Source organism: Rhinolophus sinicus, chromosome 2 (genome assembly GCF_057876585.1).
Source record: "Rhinolophus sinicus isolate RSI-liver-muscle chromosome 2, RSI-T2T, whole genome shotgun sequence".
Classification (NCBI taxonomy): domain Eukaryota; kingdom Metazoa; phylum Chordata; class Mammalia; order Chiroptera; family Rhinolophidae; genus Rhinolophus; species Rhinolophus sinicus.
This window is the reverse complement of record NC_142502.1, coordinates 14,867,911-14,881,102: the sequence shown is the minus strand read 5'-3', so window position 1 is coordinate 14,881,102 and position 13,192 is coordinate 14,867,911. Positions and strand designations below refer to the sequence as shown.

Sequence of the window (13,192 nt, the reverse complement as noted above, 5' to 3'; positions counted from 1 at the left end):
TCTCAGAAAAAAAGTGATTTGATATATGAGTCCTAATTTTCCTGTTAGAAATTTGGGGGTATAAAATCAGGCTGCCCAGGTAAAAGGGACCGGGGGATAGTCCCTGAAGGTTGCTAATTACTGTTAAGGGAAAATTCTCAAAATGTTAAAACCATGATCTCATACAAATACAATATGAACATGTGTCAAAGATTTTATTTAACTCATTAATTGAAGAAGAGCCAATAAGGTGTTCCACTGATTCAAAGCAGAATCTGAAGAACAGACAAATATACTCGTAAGCAGTTATGAATGCACTGAACCAAGTTTGCTCCTAATATCTATTAGGTAATGAAATGAGTGTATTAATAGATTAATACCTACAAATGCTAATATGTCATATTTGAAATCCACTTTTCTACAGGGCAGGAATCAATTGAAAATTGATTCTACAGGGCAGGAATCTATATGAAAAAATTTGCATTTCTATAGACAAGAAGCATTTGTATTACTATCTGTTTTCTAAAGTTTATAAATGCTAACCCTAAAAAATCTGCTTTATAACCCCCAGCATTCCACTGAAAGATGCTCAGTAATCTCTTGCCATTTCAGTCTTTCACAGCTATTCATGACAATCTAAATTCATAAAATGGGGACACACCTCTGGTGAGGTTGTCCTGAGGATTACAGAAACGTCTAAATTGTCTGGCACTGACTGGATGCTCAATCAATGACGCATGGAATATGATCAAGTCACAGTAGGATGAGAGCTGACTTTTGGGGCCATTCGTGAATGTACGCCATTAGAAGACAGTCACAATTTGTCTCTCCTATTACAGACTTTGTCACTTAGCTGATGGTTTTATAACTTTAGGTCTGTCTGCCATTGCCACTATTCACTTGGCTGGGAAACTGGTCCAGATTTTCCTCTTGATGGCACAGCAGTGAGCCCTAAAAGCCTATAAGAAATGTCTAATTTTGTCGTTCCTTTACAAATATCTTCAATAAATTAAATACTGAATCATCAGCATTATTTTTATTTAACATTCATATATGCAATTCATCGTTTACAGAATAAAGCTTTCAGTAGCATATAGGACAAGCTAGATGGTAACAGAGGCAGCTTTGTAGCTGCTCAAACAAATATATTCCAGAAGTACCAATTATAGTCAGTGTCCATCTCAGGAAGCTGTCTGTGCTATAATCAAGGACTTGTCCATGCACCTTTCCTGATCAACCTTAGCTCTCAAAGATTTCAATAAAGATATATTAGTTTTGCAGCTGACAATGCATAGAAGGATAATAAATATGACGGATGACACTTAAAGTTGAAAAATATTTCTGTTATAGATGAAAACCCAAAAGCTGAGATGTAAAAAGGATAACTATAAGGTCCTGCACTCAGGTTCCATAACGCAATTACACAGCCAGGATGGGGAGGCCCTCAGGATGGCAGTTCTTGCAGAAAGATGAAGCAGGTTTCAGGTAATCCTGCTAATGGAAAACTCAACACGAATCTACTGTGTGATGCAGCTACTAAACTAGTTTACAAAAATTAAGCTTCATTAAGAGAGGTAGAGATCATGTCTGGATCACAGGAGGTGATGTCTGTGTCAGGAAGATACACAGCTCTTCAGTTGACATATGGGGTTCAATTAGGGATGTCAGATTTTAAGAAGGGCATGGACGAATCTGAGAAAATGCAGAAGAGGCTGGATAGTGGGTGGTCTGAAAATCAATTCCTGTGAAGAATATCTGAAAGAAGCGGGAGTACTGAGTTCTCAGGAGAGCTTTCCAAGTGATGAGGTTCATTTTTTTCAAAGACTTAAGGCACTGTTACACAGAATGAAAAAAGACGTGTTCGGTGCCTTTCCAAAGAGAAGATCCAGCACCAATGCACAGAAGTAACAGGGAGACATTTCCGGTTTGCCTATGAATTACAGCTGATTAAAGATGTCATAGGATGTGTGTGATATAGAGAGCTTTCAACTCTAAAAATATTTAGGCAGAGGGTGGAAAACCCCCAGAAGGGATGGGATAGAAGGGGTTCAGATATGGGTGGGAGGCTGGGTAAGATGCCGACCAAGGGTCCAGCCCATTTATGAGACTACAATCATTGGGCAGATCAGTATACTTCAAGCAGTTTCACGGGGCTAGGTGATTATTGGTTTTGTTTTTGTTCCAGCAGAATATAAATCAGTGCTTCCCCACAGAGGGAAGACCACAGGCAGTCCCAGCAAGGAAAAGACAGCCCACGACACGCCAAGGAGAGAGGCGTCAGAAGAAACTACCACTGTTGGAACCATGATCTTAGACGCCTACCATCCAGAACTGTGAGAAAATAAGTTTCTGTTGTTTATGCCACACAATCGGTGGTACTTTGTTGCGGCAGCCCTGGCAGACGGATGCATTTTCCACTTTCTCTAACTGAAGTGGTTTGATTGAGGTTTATCTGCCTAAGCCAGGAACTCCTCCTAACTAGGAAGGGTGCTGACAGGATTCATAGAAAACTGCTTTGCCTCATCACTCAAGACTGTGTGGCAGCAGCTGCTGACAAGTGGCTCAGTCCCATCTGTAGCAGATCCACCTTGGCCCAGATAAGCCTGATGACAATCAGTGTGAGCATCTGATCAGGGCACCTCGTGCCACCTTCTCCCTCACTTATTCACTCAATTATCTCAAGCAGGCCTAACTGTAGGTAACATGGCTGCTTTCTGCAGCACGTGAAAAAGGAGTTCATCTTATTGCTATTTTCCTCTTTATACTGCTTTGTATTTTTCACATTTTCTATGTGGATCTTGAACTAAGAAAAGAAATAAAAAATTTAAAAAGTAATCTGAGTCTTTTTCTTAAAGCATTTCTGGATTTTGGAGAAGTCAACAAAAAAAGCAGCAAGAACGAGAGTAAGCTTTAAAGCAAATTATCAGGATCACTGTTTACTCAATAGAAAAGTAAATTTATAGAATAAAGCATTTTTTCTGAGATTATTTTTATATATACTTTCTCTATTTTATACCTTCCTGCTAGCTTACAGACATCTTGGGAATGTAAGTGGAAGGACATTACCAAGGGTCACTTCACTGAAACATGAGTTTTCATTATAATGACAACGTGACTTACCTTCATGTCCATTGATGGGTCACCCTGCAGCAGTGTCCACTCATACTGGATGATGGCGTGGTCATCTGTGCTCTCGCGGCCATCTAAAATCACCGCGTCTATGGGCAGACGCAAAACCACATCCTGCCCGGCCTTGCTAAGTGGAGGCTCATCCTTTTCTGTGAAAGAAAGTAATTCACAGGAGAGATGATTCCCTATTTTTTTTCTAATTGATTAAGACAGGTATCTTGTTTGCTAGAATATAGCCTAGCAAAGAACTGCTAAGAAAATACATAGCAACTGAAAGTTATTTTCTTATTGATTTTCATTGTATTCTCTTTACATAATAAATAAAACAGCAATGAATTATGAAAGAGGAATTTAGCTGTAACACATGGAGAAGAGGAAGTGTGGAGTGTCAGCTGTGAGCAGTAGAAAGAATCAAGTTATGGGTAAAAGACAGTGAATTAAGCCCTCCCATGTGTAAATCTGGAGTAGTTTTATTCTCTAGAGTGAAATTTTCACTTAATTTATAAACAACTTATGTTCAAAGGTCTGTTAAATGAATTTATATTAAAAAAAAATTCTTGGGGCCTGCCCAGTGGCTCAGGCGGTTAGAGCTCCATGCTCCTAACTCCGAAGGCTGCTGGTTCAATTACCACATAGGCCAGTGGGCTCTCAACCACAAGGTTGTCAGTTCAATTCCTCGAGTCCCACAAGGGATGGTGGGCTTCGCCCCCTGCAACTAAGATTGAACACGGCACCTTGAGCTGAGCTGCCTCCCGGATGGCTCAGTTGGTTGGAGTGCATCCTCTCAACCACACGGTTGCCGGTTCGACTCCCACAAGGGATGGTGGGCTGCGCCCCCTGCAACTAACAATGGCAACTGGATCTGGAGCTGAGCTGTGCCCTCCACAACTAAGACTGAAAGGACAACAACTTGAAGCTGAACGGCACCCTCCACAACTAAGATTGAAAGGATAACAACTTGACTTGGAAAAAAGTCCTGGAAGTACACACTGTTCCCCAATAAAGTCCTGTAAAAAAAGAAAAAAATTATTGAAACAAAACTTGAAAAAAACCAAACCCACCTCTGATATAGATTTTTTTTTCTTATCCTCAAGTTTTAAAAATAGGAGTGATAAAATGGCAGTGATATAAATTGATATGAAAAAGGAGTGGAAAGTTAAGGCAAGTTCTTGGATCCATACAAAATGAAACCCACAATGAAATTTTGTGGAATCCAATTTTTCATCTAGGAAAATAGAAGAGATTCACAGCTTCTAAATAACTAATCTTTATAACCGAAGCCGGCATACCGAGTTTCTGAGATAGCAAAACAAGTTATGTATTTACATATGATCTAGAATGGTACTAATTTAGGCTAATTATGTTCATTTAAATAGTAATACTTAACTGACAGCTGCTTCTGTGATGACTGATGGAAGAAGCTTTATTTCTAAGAGCAGAGCTGTGAATATTTTCATTGATTTAAGTTTCTTATTAATCAGTTTACCCAAATCCACATGTGTTTTAAAGAAACTTAGTAATATGTAACTGGACAAACAAGCTCTACAGGTTAGCATTACCTTTTGTATGTTCAGAGACCTACTTATTCAGACCCCTATCTTCTCATCTAGTAATTCTCTGAAGGCCCAGAAACGGGATTTATGTGAGGGACTGGCAGCTCTTTGAGCTGTGACTTTTCTGAAAGAGAATGCCGCTGCCAGCCTCAAAGGGAGATGACTCTTTTTGTAATGAGCATGTTACAAAGAATAAGCACACTTGATATTGCCAAAGGGCTCATATGTGTACTGAGAACATGATGAGTCCCATTTTTATAGTCATTTAAAATAATGAGGACTCATAACTCAGATTTTAATAAGCCACAGAAGCAACCCCTGCCTAAGAAGAAACTTGTTCTGCCTTTTTCCACCTCTAAGCAAAAATCCAGTGCCTGATGTTTTTATTCTGCTTCTCCCAGGTAAGGAGAGATGTGACAACTGCATCACTCATAGGCTATTTCATAGAGATTTATAGAGAACTCGCCTTTGGTTCTGAAAGGTTCATTGTTTTTCACACAAGGTTTACCATTTTATAATTATGGAAAACATCATATAATTCAGCAGTACTACATTATAGTTAGCAGCTATTTGCATTAACATTTATTTTAAAATACTAATTTTAAGTAGACAAACTGAAATATAGCTATATGCTATAAACAACAATGGATGTTAATTTTATATATATATGTATATACATACATACATACATATATATATATATATATACACACACACACACACGTATATATATCTTTAAACCCTCAAAAATTTAACCCCAAAGATTTCAGATGGAAGAATCACATAAGCATTGAAATATCCCACGTATTATATAACTAATTAATCTTGCCTTCCAGGAAGAAAAGAAAATCATTCTTTTCCTCATTTCCTTTTCTTTAGGTGAGCTTTAAGATTTGATTTATAAACAGTGAAATCCTCATGTTCTCTAAATTGATCATTGTTGTATTTGAAACAATAGAGATACATTTCCTCCTCAGTTCAAGTCTAGCACATTATACTGTATAATGTATTTTCAAATAAGCCAGAGCTTATCTACTCAGAAACAGACCTTAAAACAAACAAACGAAGAGGAAAGGGGTATGCTACACTTAAAAACATTTGACTTGCTGATGAAGAACAAGATATATGTAATTTTGAATTCCCATCATAAAAATGTAATAAGCTACTGTTAAGTACTATGGTAACATTGATTTCTTTTGAAAACTAGACAAACTTGATAAGATTTAGAGAGGTAAGACTCATACTAATTTTGGGGAACATATCAAGGTAGCATTTTAGACAGAGAATATTGTTCACTAATCTGATTTACAACACACTGCTGAGAACAGAGCCTTAATGACAGGGAAGAGGTTCTAGAATCTGGATCGGTACTCTATGGACACAAATGATATAGCTGAGGCTGAGAAATTAGTAGGGCCTCCTGAAGCCAGGGTATGAAAGTGGGACCAGACTAAAGGAAGAGGCTAAGATATTTACGATGAGTCAAAATCCATTGTGGGTTTTTTGTTGGATTTTGGTGGCAGTTTTTAAAAGTTGCAACATTTTAGGAAAAGAAATGATTCGCCACCTCAATATCATTATCATCATCTTAGGTGTGTGCTGTTCTAGTCTTTCTCCGTATGAACTGATGATAACAACCATAGCTTCCATTTGCTGGGTGATTTCCTTATACCCGGAACCATGGTAAGTCCTTTTGAGGCATAACTTCTGTCAACTTTCACAAGTCCCTAAGGTAGGAACTATATTATCATTAGCATCATACTCCTGAGGAAACCAGGCTCAGAGAGGTGAGCTTAGTTGCATAAGCTGACACAGGTGATAACTTTGTCAATTCAGATGTCAGCCCAGATCTTTCTAACTAAAGGGCTCTGTCCTTCCCACTATTCTTTGACACCCCCAAAGTATATTCCAGTTATACTAAATATAAATTTACATCCTGAATTTAATCTAATTTATTAATATGTTCTATTTACTGATATTAGACCTAGCACATATCCTAGCACTGCCCATATTACTACATGAGCTTCCCAATTGCCATTTTGATTTCCTACCCTCTATTACTGGACATTTACTTTACCAATTTATACACCATTATAAGTTATGCCTTTTTTCTCATACTGTGTTTCCCTGAAAAGAAGACCTAGCCAGACAATTGGCTCTAATGCATCTTTTGGAGCAAAAATTAATATAAGACCTGGTATTATATTATATTACATTAAATTATACCCACTATTATATTATATTATGTTATGTTGTTATGTTTATATTATATTATATCAGGTCTTATATTAATTTTTGCTCCAAAAGACGCATTAGAGCTGGTTGTCTAGCTAGGTCTTATTTTCGGGAAAACACAGTATGTTTTCTTTGGCATGGACCATTTTCCTAAAAAAAAAATTCCAGAAGAATGAATATTTTTATAGCCTCTGCTACATATTTCCTGATTTCCAAAAGAAAGGTATCAATGTACACTTTTGGTGACCATATGACATAATACTAACTTCTCCACATGCATGCCAATAGCAGAATAAAGAGCAAACTTATTTTTGACAATTTAATAAGCATAATCTGGCACCACTTGCATTTCTTTGATTAACTTCTAAGGTTGAACATTTTTCTATGTTTATCAAGTATACATCCTCTTCTGGAAACTTGGTTCATATCCTTTGCCCATTTATTTTTTTCTTACTGATTGGCATAAGCACTTTCTATTAATATATTAATACTCTTATCTTATACTTTCCCAGACTCTTGTTTGCAATTCCTTTTGTTTCTTGACATAAAGAGGATTTGTAAAACATGTATATCATCCATCCTTTCTCTTTGTGATCTCTTTGATTAGAAAGTTATCTTCCCTCCAGATACTCAATAGTAAATTTATTTTCTTCAAGCCTTTCTATGTATAACCTACGGCTTAATTTATTTAAAAAAATATTTAATTCTTTAACCCATCTGGAATTTATTGGTGTGTGCCCAGAGGTGCAGGTCTAAATGTATTTTCCCCAACATTCTCAAACAGTTATCTCAACATTAGTTATTAAATATAATTGCTTGCCATTCTTTTCTGATGTCTATTTACAAAACAAAAGGGAGAGGTTGAAAATGTGAGAAAGAAAGGTCCGTGGAGGAGATCGGTCAGGCACCTGTGGAGGGATTAGCCTTGAATCAGGAAGATCAAGTCTTTCCTTTTCACTTGGATGAGAAGAGGGAGAGGCTGAAGGTGGCAGTGCATGGGTGTGCAGAGGGGAGAGCAGAGCACTGCTTAACAGCTTTGATTTTCCCTGACACAAAAGGGGGCCTGATTTCCAAAACTGCACAGGGTCTTCCCAGAGACCCTGCTTTTCAAGCTGAACATCTAGTGGAAACAACATAAAGGTTCTGGTCCGTGAGCCGTTTGAGATTATATTCTCTGGCTCCAGCTCCAACCTCTCCACACCCTCTTTGCTGCAGCTCTCCACTTTTATTGGGGCTCCTAGTCCCCAACCCCTCCCTCCAACCAGCTGCACGACGCAACCAGGGTCCTATAACACATCATATGTGTGCTGCCTTTGTAATTCACAAAGCATCCTTTCCTTGATCAGCACAGCCTGGGCTGGAAGGCAAGGCAAGCACTCAAGGCCCAAGCGATTAGTAGGGACCCTTACATAGACGAGCTGGCTCTCACACCCAGGTGTCAGGACCGCAAGCTCCCTACCCTGCTCTTTTCACACTATTGCAGGCAGATTCAGTCATGGCAACACACTTCTTTCCAGCATCCTCAGCTCGTCCCTGCATTTTCCTACCACCTTTGACAGCCACCTGGTCAGTCTATTTCTCTGCTTCCTGGTTGCCTGGTGCTGCTGGAGAACACATGAGCTGCTCCATCTGACACAGCTCCACAACTCCCTTGCAACTCCCTGAGACCCTCAGGCAAGTTACTTTCTCTTGCCAAGCCCTCCAGCACACTGGTTTATAATAGAACCTAGATCTCTGGGTGTTGGGAGGACAGAGAGGTCATATGTCTAAGGAGATTATAACACCAAAACCAATAAATGGCAACAAACAGGACTGATGGGTTTTCCTATAAATTTGTGCTATCCCATCCCACCTGGTCCCTTACCATTTATGATCTTTTTACTCATCCTAACAAATTCTCTGCAAGAGTTTTTCTCAACCATTTCCACATTCCTTTAGCCTCCAGCTCCAATGCTCACAGAGTTAGGGGGAAAAAAACATTCAAGAAGGAAAACTGTACCATGTTTCCCTGAAAATAAGACCTAGCCAGACAATCAGCTCTAATGCGTCTTTTGGAGCAAAAATTAATATAAGGCCTGGTCTTATATTATATTATGTTAGATAAGACCTGGTCTTATATTATAGTAAAATAATATCGGGTCTAATTTTTGCTCCAAAAGATGCATTAAACCTGATTTTCCAGCTAGGTCTTATTTTTGAGGAAACACGGTAGTAGTCTCAGAAGCATAAAGAACATGAAAAGGTTAAGCATCTGGGCAGGGAAACCGCAGGACGTTTGGGTAGGGTAACCTTTGCCCTACCTGCAGAGAGGAATGAGGGCGCCCCTGGTCTGAGCGGCACCGTTCCACATTTCCATGTTGCTAGGCATCTAAAGTGTGAGCATGGCAGTGTTTTTCCAGAATGAGGACCAACCCCCCCAGGGGTTACCTATTTTCACCCCTAAACATCTACAAAACTGAATTCCTAGACAAACTCCTAGGGCAAAGAAACAGAAAAAAAAAAAAAAAAAAAAAAAAGACTTGGAAACTTCTATTAGTAAACTAAACTTTCAAAAAATTTCCATGGGCATGCTGTCTTTGTTTATTTTCCTTTCATTTTCCCCTGGCTTATAGGCAAGTTCCCTTTGGCAATGTCGGGGTGCACCACGATTGAGGGAAAGGGATTTGGGGTGTTTTTGCTGTTGGGTCCATGTTTGGACAGTGAGGAAGGATGTATGTGTAACAGCCGTGGGGCAGGCTCAGGGATGCTGGTATGATCCAAGTAAAAGTACCTCCTGTCTCCCCTTCAGTGAGAAAACTTTGGGGGTCCTTCCCAGTGTCTCCCTCCAGGCTGAGGCAGTCACTGGGTAATCTTTGATGTCGGCTCCCCTGACAAGGATTCTGAGCCTCCTCTTGGATGGAGATGAGTAGGCAGACAGGACATGGTGCACACAGATTTCCACACCATTCTCATTGGAACTGAAGGTCATGGAGACTCCGGATTTCTGAACTGGCTGAGGCTACTACCCCTTCTAATCTTGCTATGACATCATTTTTGTGTTATTGTAAGTCAAACAGCAGTAGAGTGTGATCAAACACACTGAGCTGACCACAAGTGGGCCCAATGAAGATTTTATTCCCTCGGTGACCTTAACCTTCAAGTGCTACGACTGTGTTTTCCCGAAAATAAGACCTAGTCGGACAATCAGCTCTAATGCGTCTTATGGAGCAAAAATTAATATAAGATCCGGTCTTATTTTATTATAATATTATACTGGGTAAAATATAATGTAAGACCAGGTCTTATTAATATAATATTATAACACAATATTATATAAGACTGGGTCATATTAATTTTTGCTCCAAAAGACACATTAGAGCTGATTGTTCAGCTAGGTCTTATTTTCCGGGAAACATGGAATTTTTTGTGCCTCCTATGTGTCTTGATTTTCTTTCTGAACATCTGCAGAAAGTAAAACCATTAGATGAAAAGCTTCATTTTTAGCTCGTTTTAAAAAGGGATGTGCCTTAAACTTTCTTATTTTCAACTAAATCAAGTCCCTTCTTTTCACTCTATGAAAGGGAAATGTAGTTCATGGGAATCAGTTGGACCCACTTCAAAAATAGCTGACTCTGTTCTTTCCCATTTATGTCTGATGGAAGCAATGGTAGGTGGGATCTGGAGTTGGGAGCCAAGCTAAGAAACAGGGTGTTATGAGCAATCTGGGATCTAATTACATTTTGCTCTTGGCAATTACTTGACACAAATCATATCTTATAAAAACATGAAGCTAAAATAAACTTTATTTTTTGCTTTGAGCTTATTGAATTTCAGTTAAACCACACACCTCGGCCTCTATTCCCAAGGCTAGAAAAATTGCAGAAGCAGCCCACCATGCCTGCTTCTGCTCAATCTACTGGGATTTGTTTTCCAGAAGCCAACCCCAAGACAGAAATCAAAGCCACTCTTCTGGATGCACGCAACTAAGATAACTTGGAACAAGGGTGTTTCGTTTCGGACTTAGCTGATGAGGGCACAGCGCGGGGTCTTACAGACGCAGCCACCCCTCAGGTGCAAGGACAGCAAGCCAAGCGGTCTGACCCTGGCTTCCTTCAGGGGCATGCTTACCCAGCCGAGGCGAGGCCCGAGCGGTGGCCGGGAAGCCGGCGTCTAGGCCTTGCTGCCCGCCCTCCGCCACGCGGCTGAGGCTGTAGCTGCTGTAGCCGCGATGCATCGCGAACTTGCAGACGCTATGGCCGCGTACAGTGCAGTTGAAGAGGTAGCAGCCAAGCGCGGTGGCCGCGGTCGCGGGCCACCGGGGCAGCTCCACCACAGCCACGGAACAGCGCGGCTCGGAGCAGCAGGCCGCCACGCACTGTCGCCAGTCCCGCACGGCTGCCGGCGCCGTCAGGAAGCTGGCGCCGGCTGCGATGGAGTCCTTGGTGCGGATGATGGCGTCGGGCATGGCGCTGTAGCCGCCGCCGCCCGGGCCCGGGCAGCCCTGCTGTGGGCCGCCGCTGGCACGCAGCTCCAGCTCCAGCTTCTCCCGCGGCTGCTCTTGCTGGAGCTGCCGACGGAACTCCTCCAGCAGCTGCTCCACGCCCGAAAGGTGTGCGTGCAGCTCGGACAGCGGCGCGGATGGCGGTGCGGGGGCGCGGCTGCTCGGTAGCCACAGGTAGAGCAACAGCAGCCCGCGCAGCGTCGGGTGCCGCGGCGGCCACCTGCGCTTCGAGTTCGCAGCGAAAGCCATGGCGGCCGGCCGCTGAGGAAGCGACACGAGGCGGGAACGCAGAGCGCGAGGGCCGCAGGCGAGCTTGGGCCCTGGGCCTCTTTCGCGGCCGCGGCGGGCGGAGGCCCTGCCGCCTCAAAACGCTGCTTCTCCGGAACCTGGCTGCGCCCCCGAGGCCGCGGGCGCGCAGTCGCCGACAGAAACAGCAGCAGCGGGGGACATGGCCGACTGGGCCTGGCGCCGCTCCTCGTCCTTTCCGGGGGCTTCTCCCGGTGCCCGCGCCTCTCTGCGGGAACCAGAAGCCACAAGGCGGCTTCCCAGCGGATCAGCACTCGGCTAGCGAACAGCGGTCGCGGGCGCAGGAGCGCGGAGCTCCGCCCAGGCCCGCCCTCCGCTCGCGGCTCCGCCCCCGCCCTCCGCCCCTTCCTTTGCGTGGACGCAGTCCACGCCTACCTGTGCTTCTGGCAGGGAGAGTAATCCTGGAGGGTGAGTTAGCTCCCCAGAGTGCTGCTGGGCGGTGCGTGGTTCTTCGCTAGCGGCCCTTCCATCCTGGGCAGGGTTTACATCAAAGCCAATCGTTCTCTATGGCAAGCCCGACCTACTCAGGGTGTCAGTTCAATGGAGCACGAGCTCTTGGGGAACGAGGCTCTCACAAATCCTTGTGACTTCAGGGACTGCTCTAGACACACGGTCTAGCTCAACTGAGGAACCACTAGACACCATATCTGTCCTTCACCTTCATCGTCCCTGATTATTCCACTTTAGGTTCCTGAGATGTTGTACTTGAGTAGCAAAGGGTGGGCAGTGCGGTTGAAAAATATAAAAATCAGTGGTCACATTCACTCAGGTTTCCACAAACATAACTAGAAATCTGAATACAGCCAGTTATGGGGACCTGATGTTATCTCCACAGCATGAGGAGGGGCCTTCAGCTTAGATCAGGTAAGTGCGGGAGGACTTGTGTTTTAAATGACATAATAAGGTATATGGAAATGTTCAGCCCAGTGGAGGCTACACTGCAGAGTTCTAGCTGCCTGTGAGCAGCTTCTGCATCTTATTTCTCAGTTTCTCTTGGCTCATTTTTCTCCTGATTATGGATCACATTTTCTTGTTTTTTAGCAGGTCCAGAAATTTTCTGATTGGATTGCTTGAACATCATGAATTGTATATTCTTAAATGTCTGTATTTCTTGTTTTTGAGGGTAAAAATAAATAACTATATAGGAAAATAGCCGTCTTTACTATAATGTTTTATTTTCAGAGCTGACATTTAGGAACCCGTAGTTTTCAGATCCAGAACAGAGTAGGAGGTGGTAAATAAAAAACAAGAAAGGAAAAAAAAATAGCCCAATATTTCTTGTCATTTCATGAAAAGAACAAATTTTAAAGTTTTTTTTTTTTTTTTTTTTTTTAAATTTTATTGGGGGAAGGGAACAGGACTTTATTGGGGAACAGTGTGTATTTCCAGGATTTTTTCCCAGTCAAGTTGTTGTCCTTTCAATCGTAGTTGTGGAGAGTGCAGTTCAGCTCCAGGTCCAGTTGACGTTGTTGCAGGGGGCACAGCCCACCATCCCTTGCGGGAGTGGAAC

General features: G+C 42.2%; 1 protein-coding gene across 1 annotated transcript in view; it reads right to left on the bottom strand.

The window, feature by feature from the left end:
• Positions 1–11,956, bottom strand: part of LRP11 (LDL receptor related protein 11) — a 52,252-nt gene extending 40,296 nt beyond the window's left edge. Inside the window, exons 1-2 of the mRNA XM_019746915.3 lie at positions 11,004–11,956; positions 3,100–3,257 (exon numbers count right to left, since the gene is read on the bottom strand). Coding sequence (XP_019602474.1) covers positions 3,100–3,257; positions 11,004–11,625 — 780 coding nt within the window. The 5' untranslated portion in view covers positions 11,626–11,956. The remainder of the gene's footprint in view (positions 1–3,099; positions 3,258–11,003) is intronic.
• Between the last annotated feature and the right edge of the window lie 1,236 nt (positions 11,957–13,192).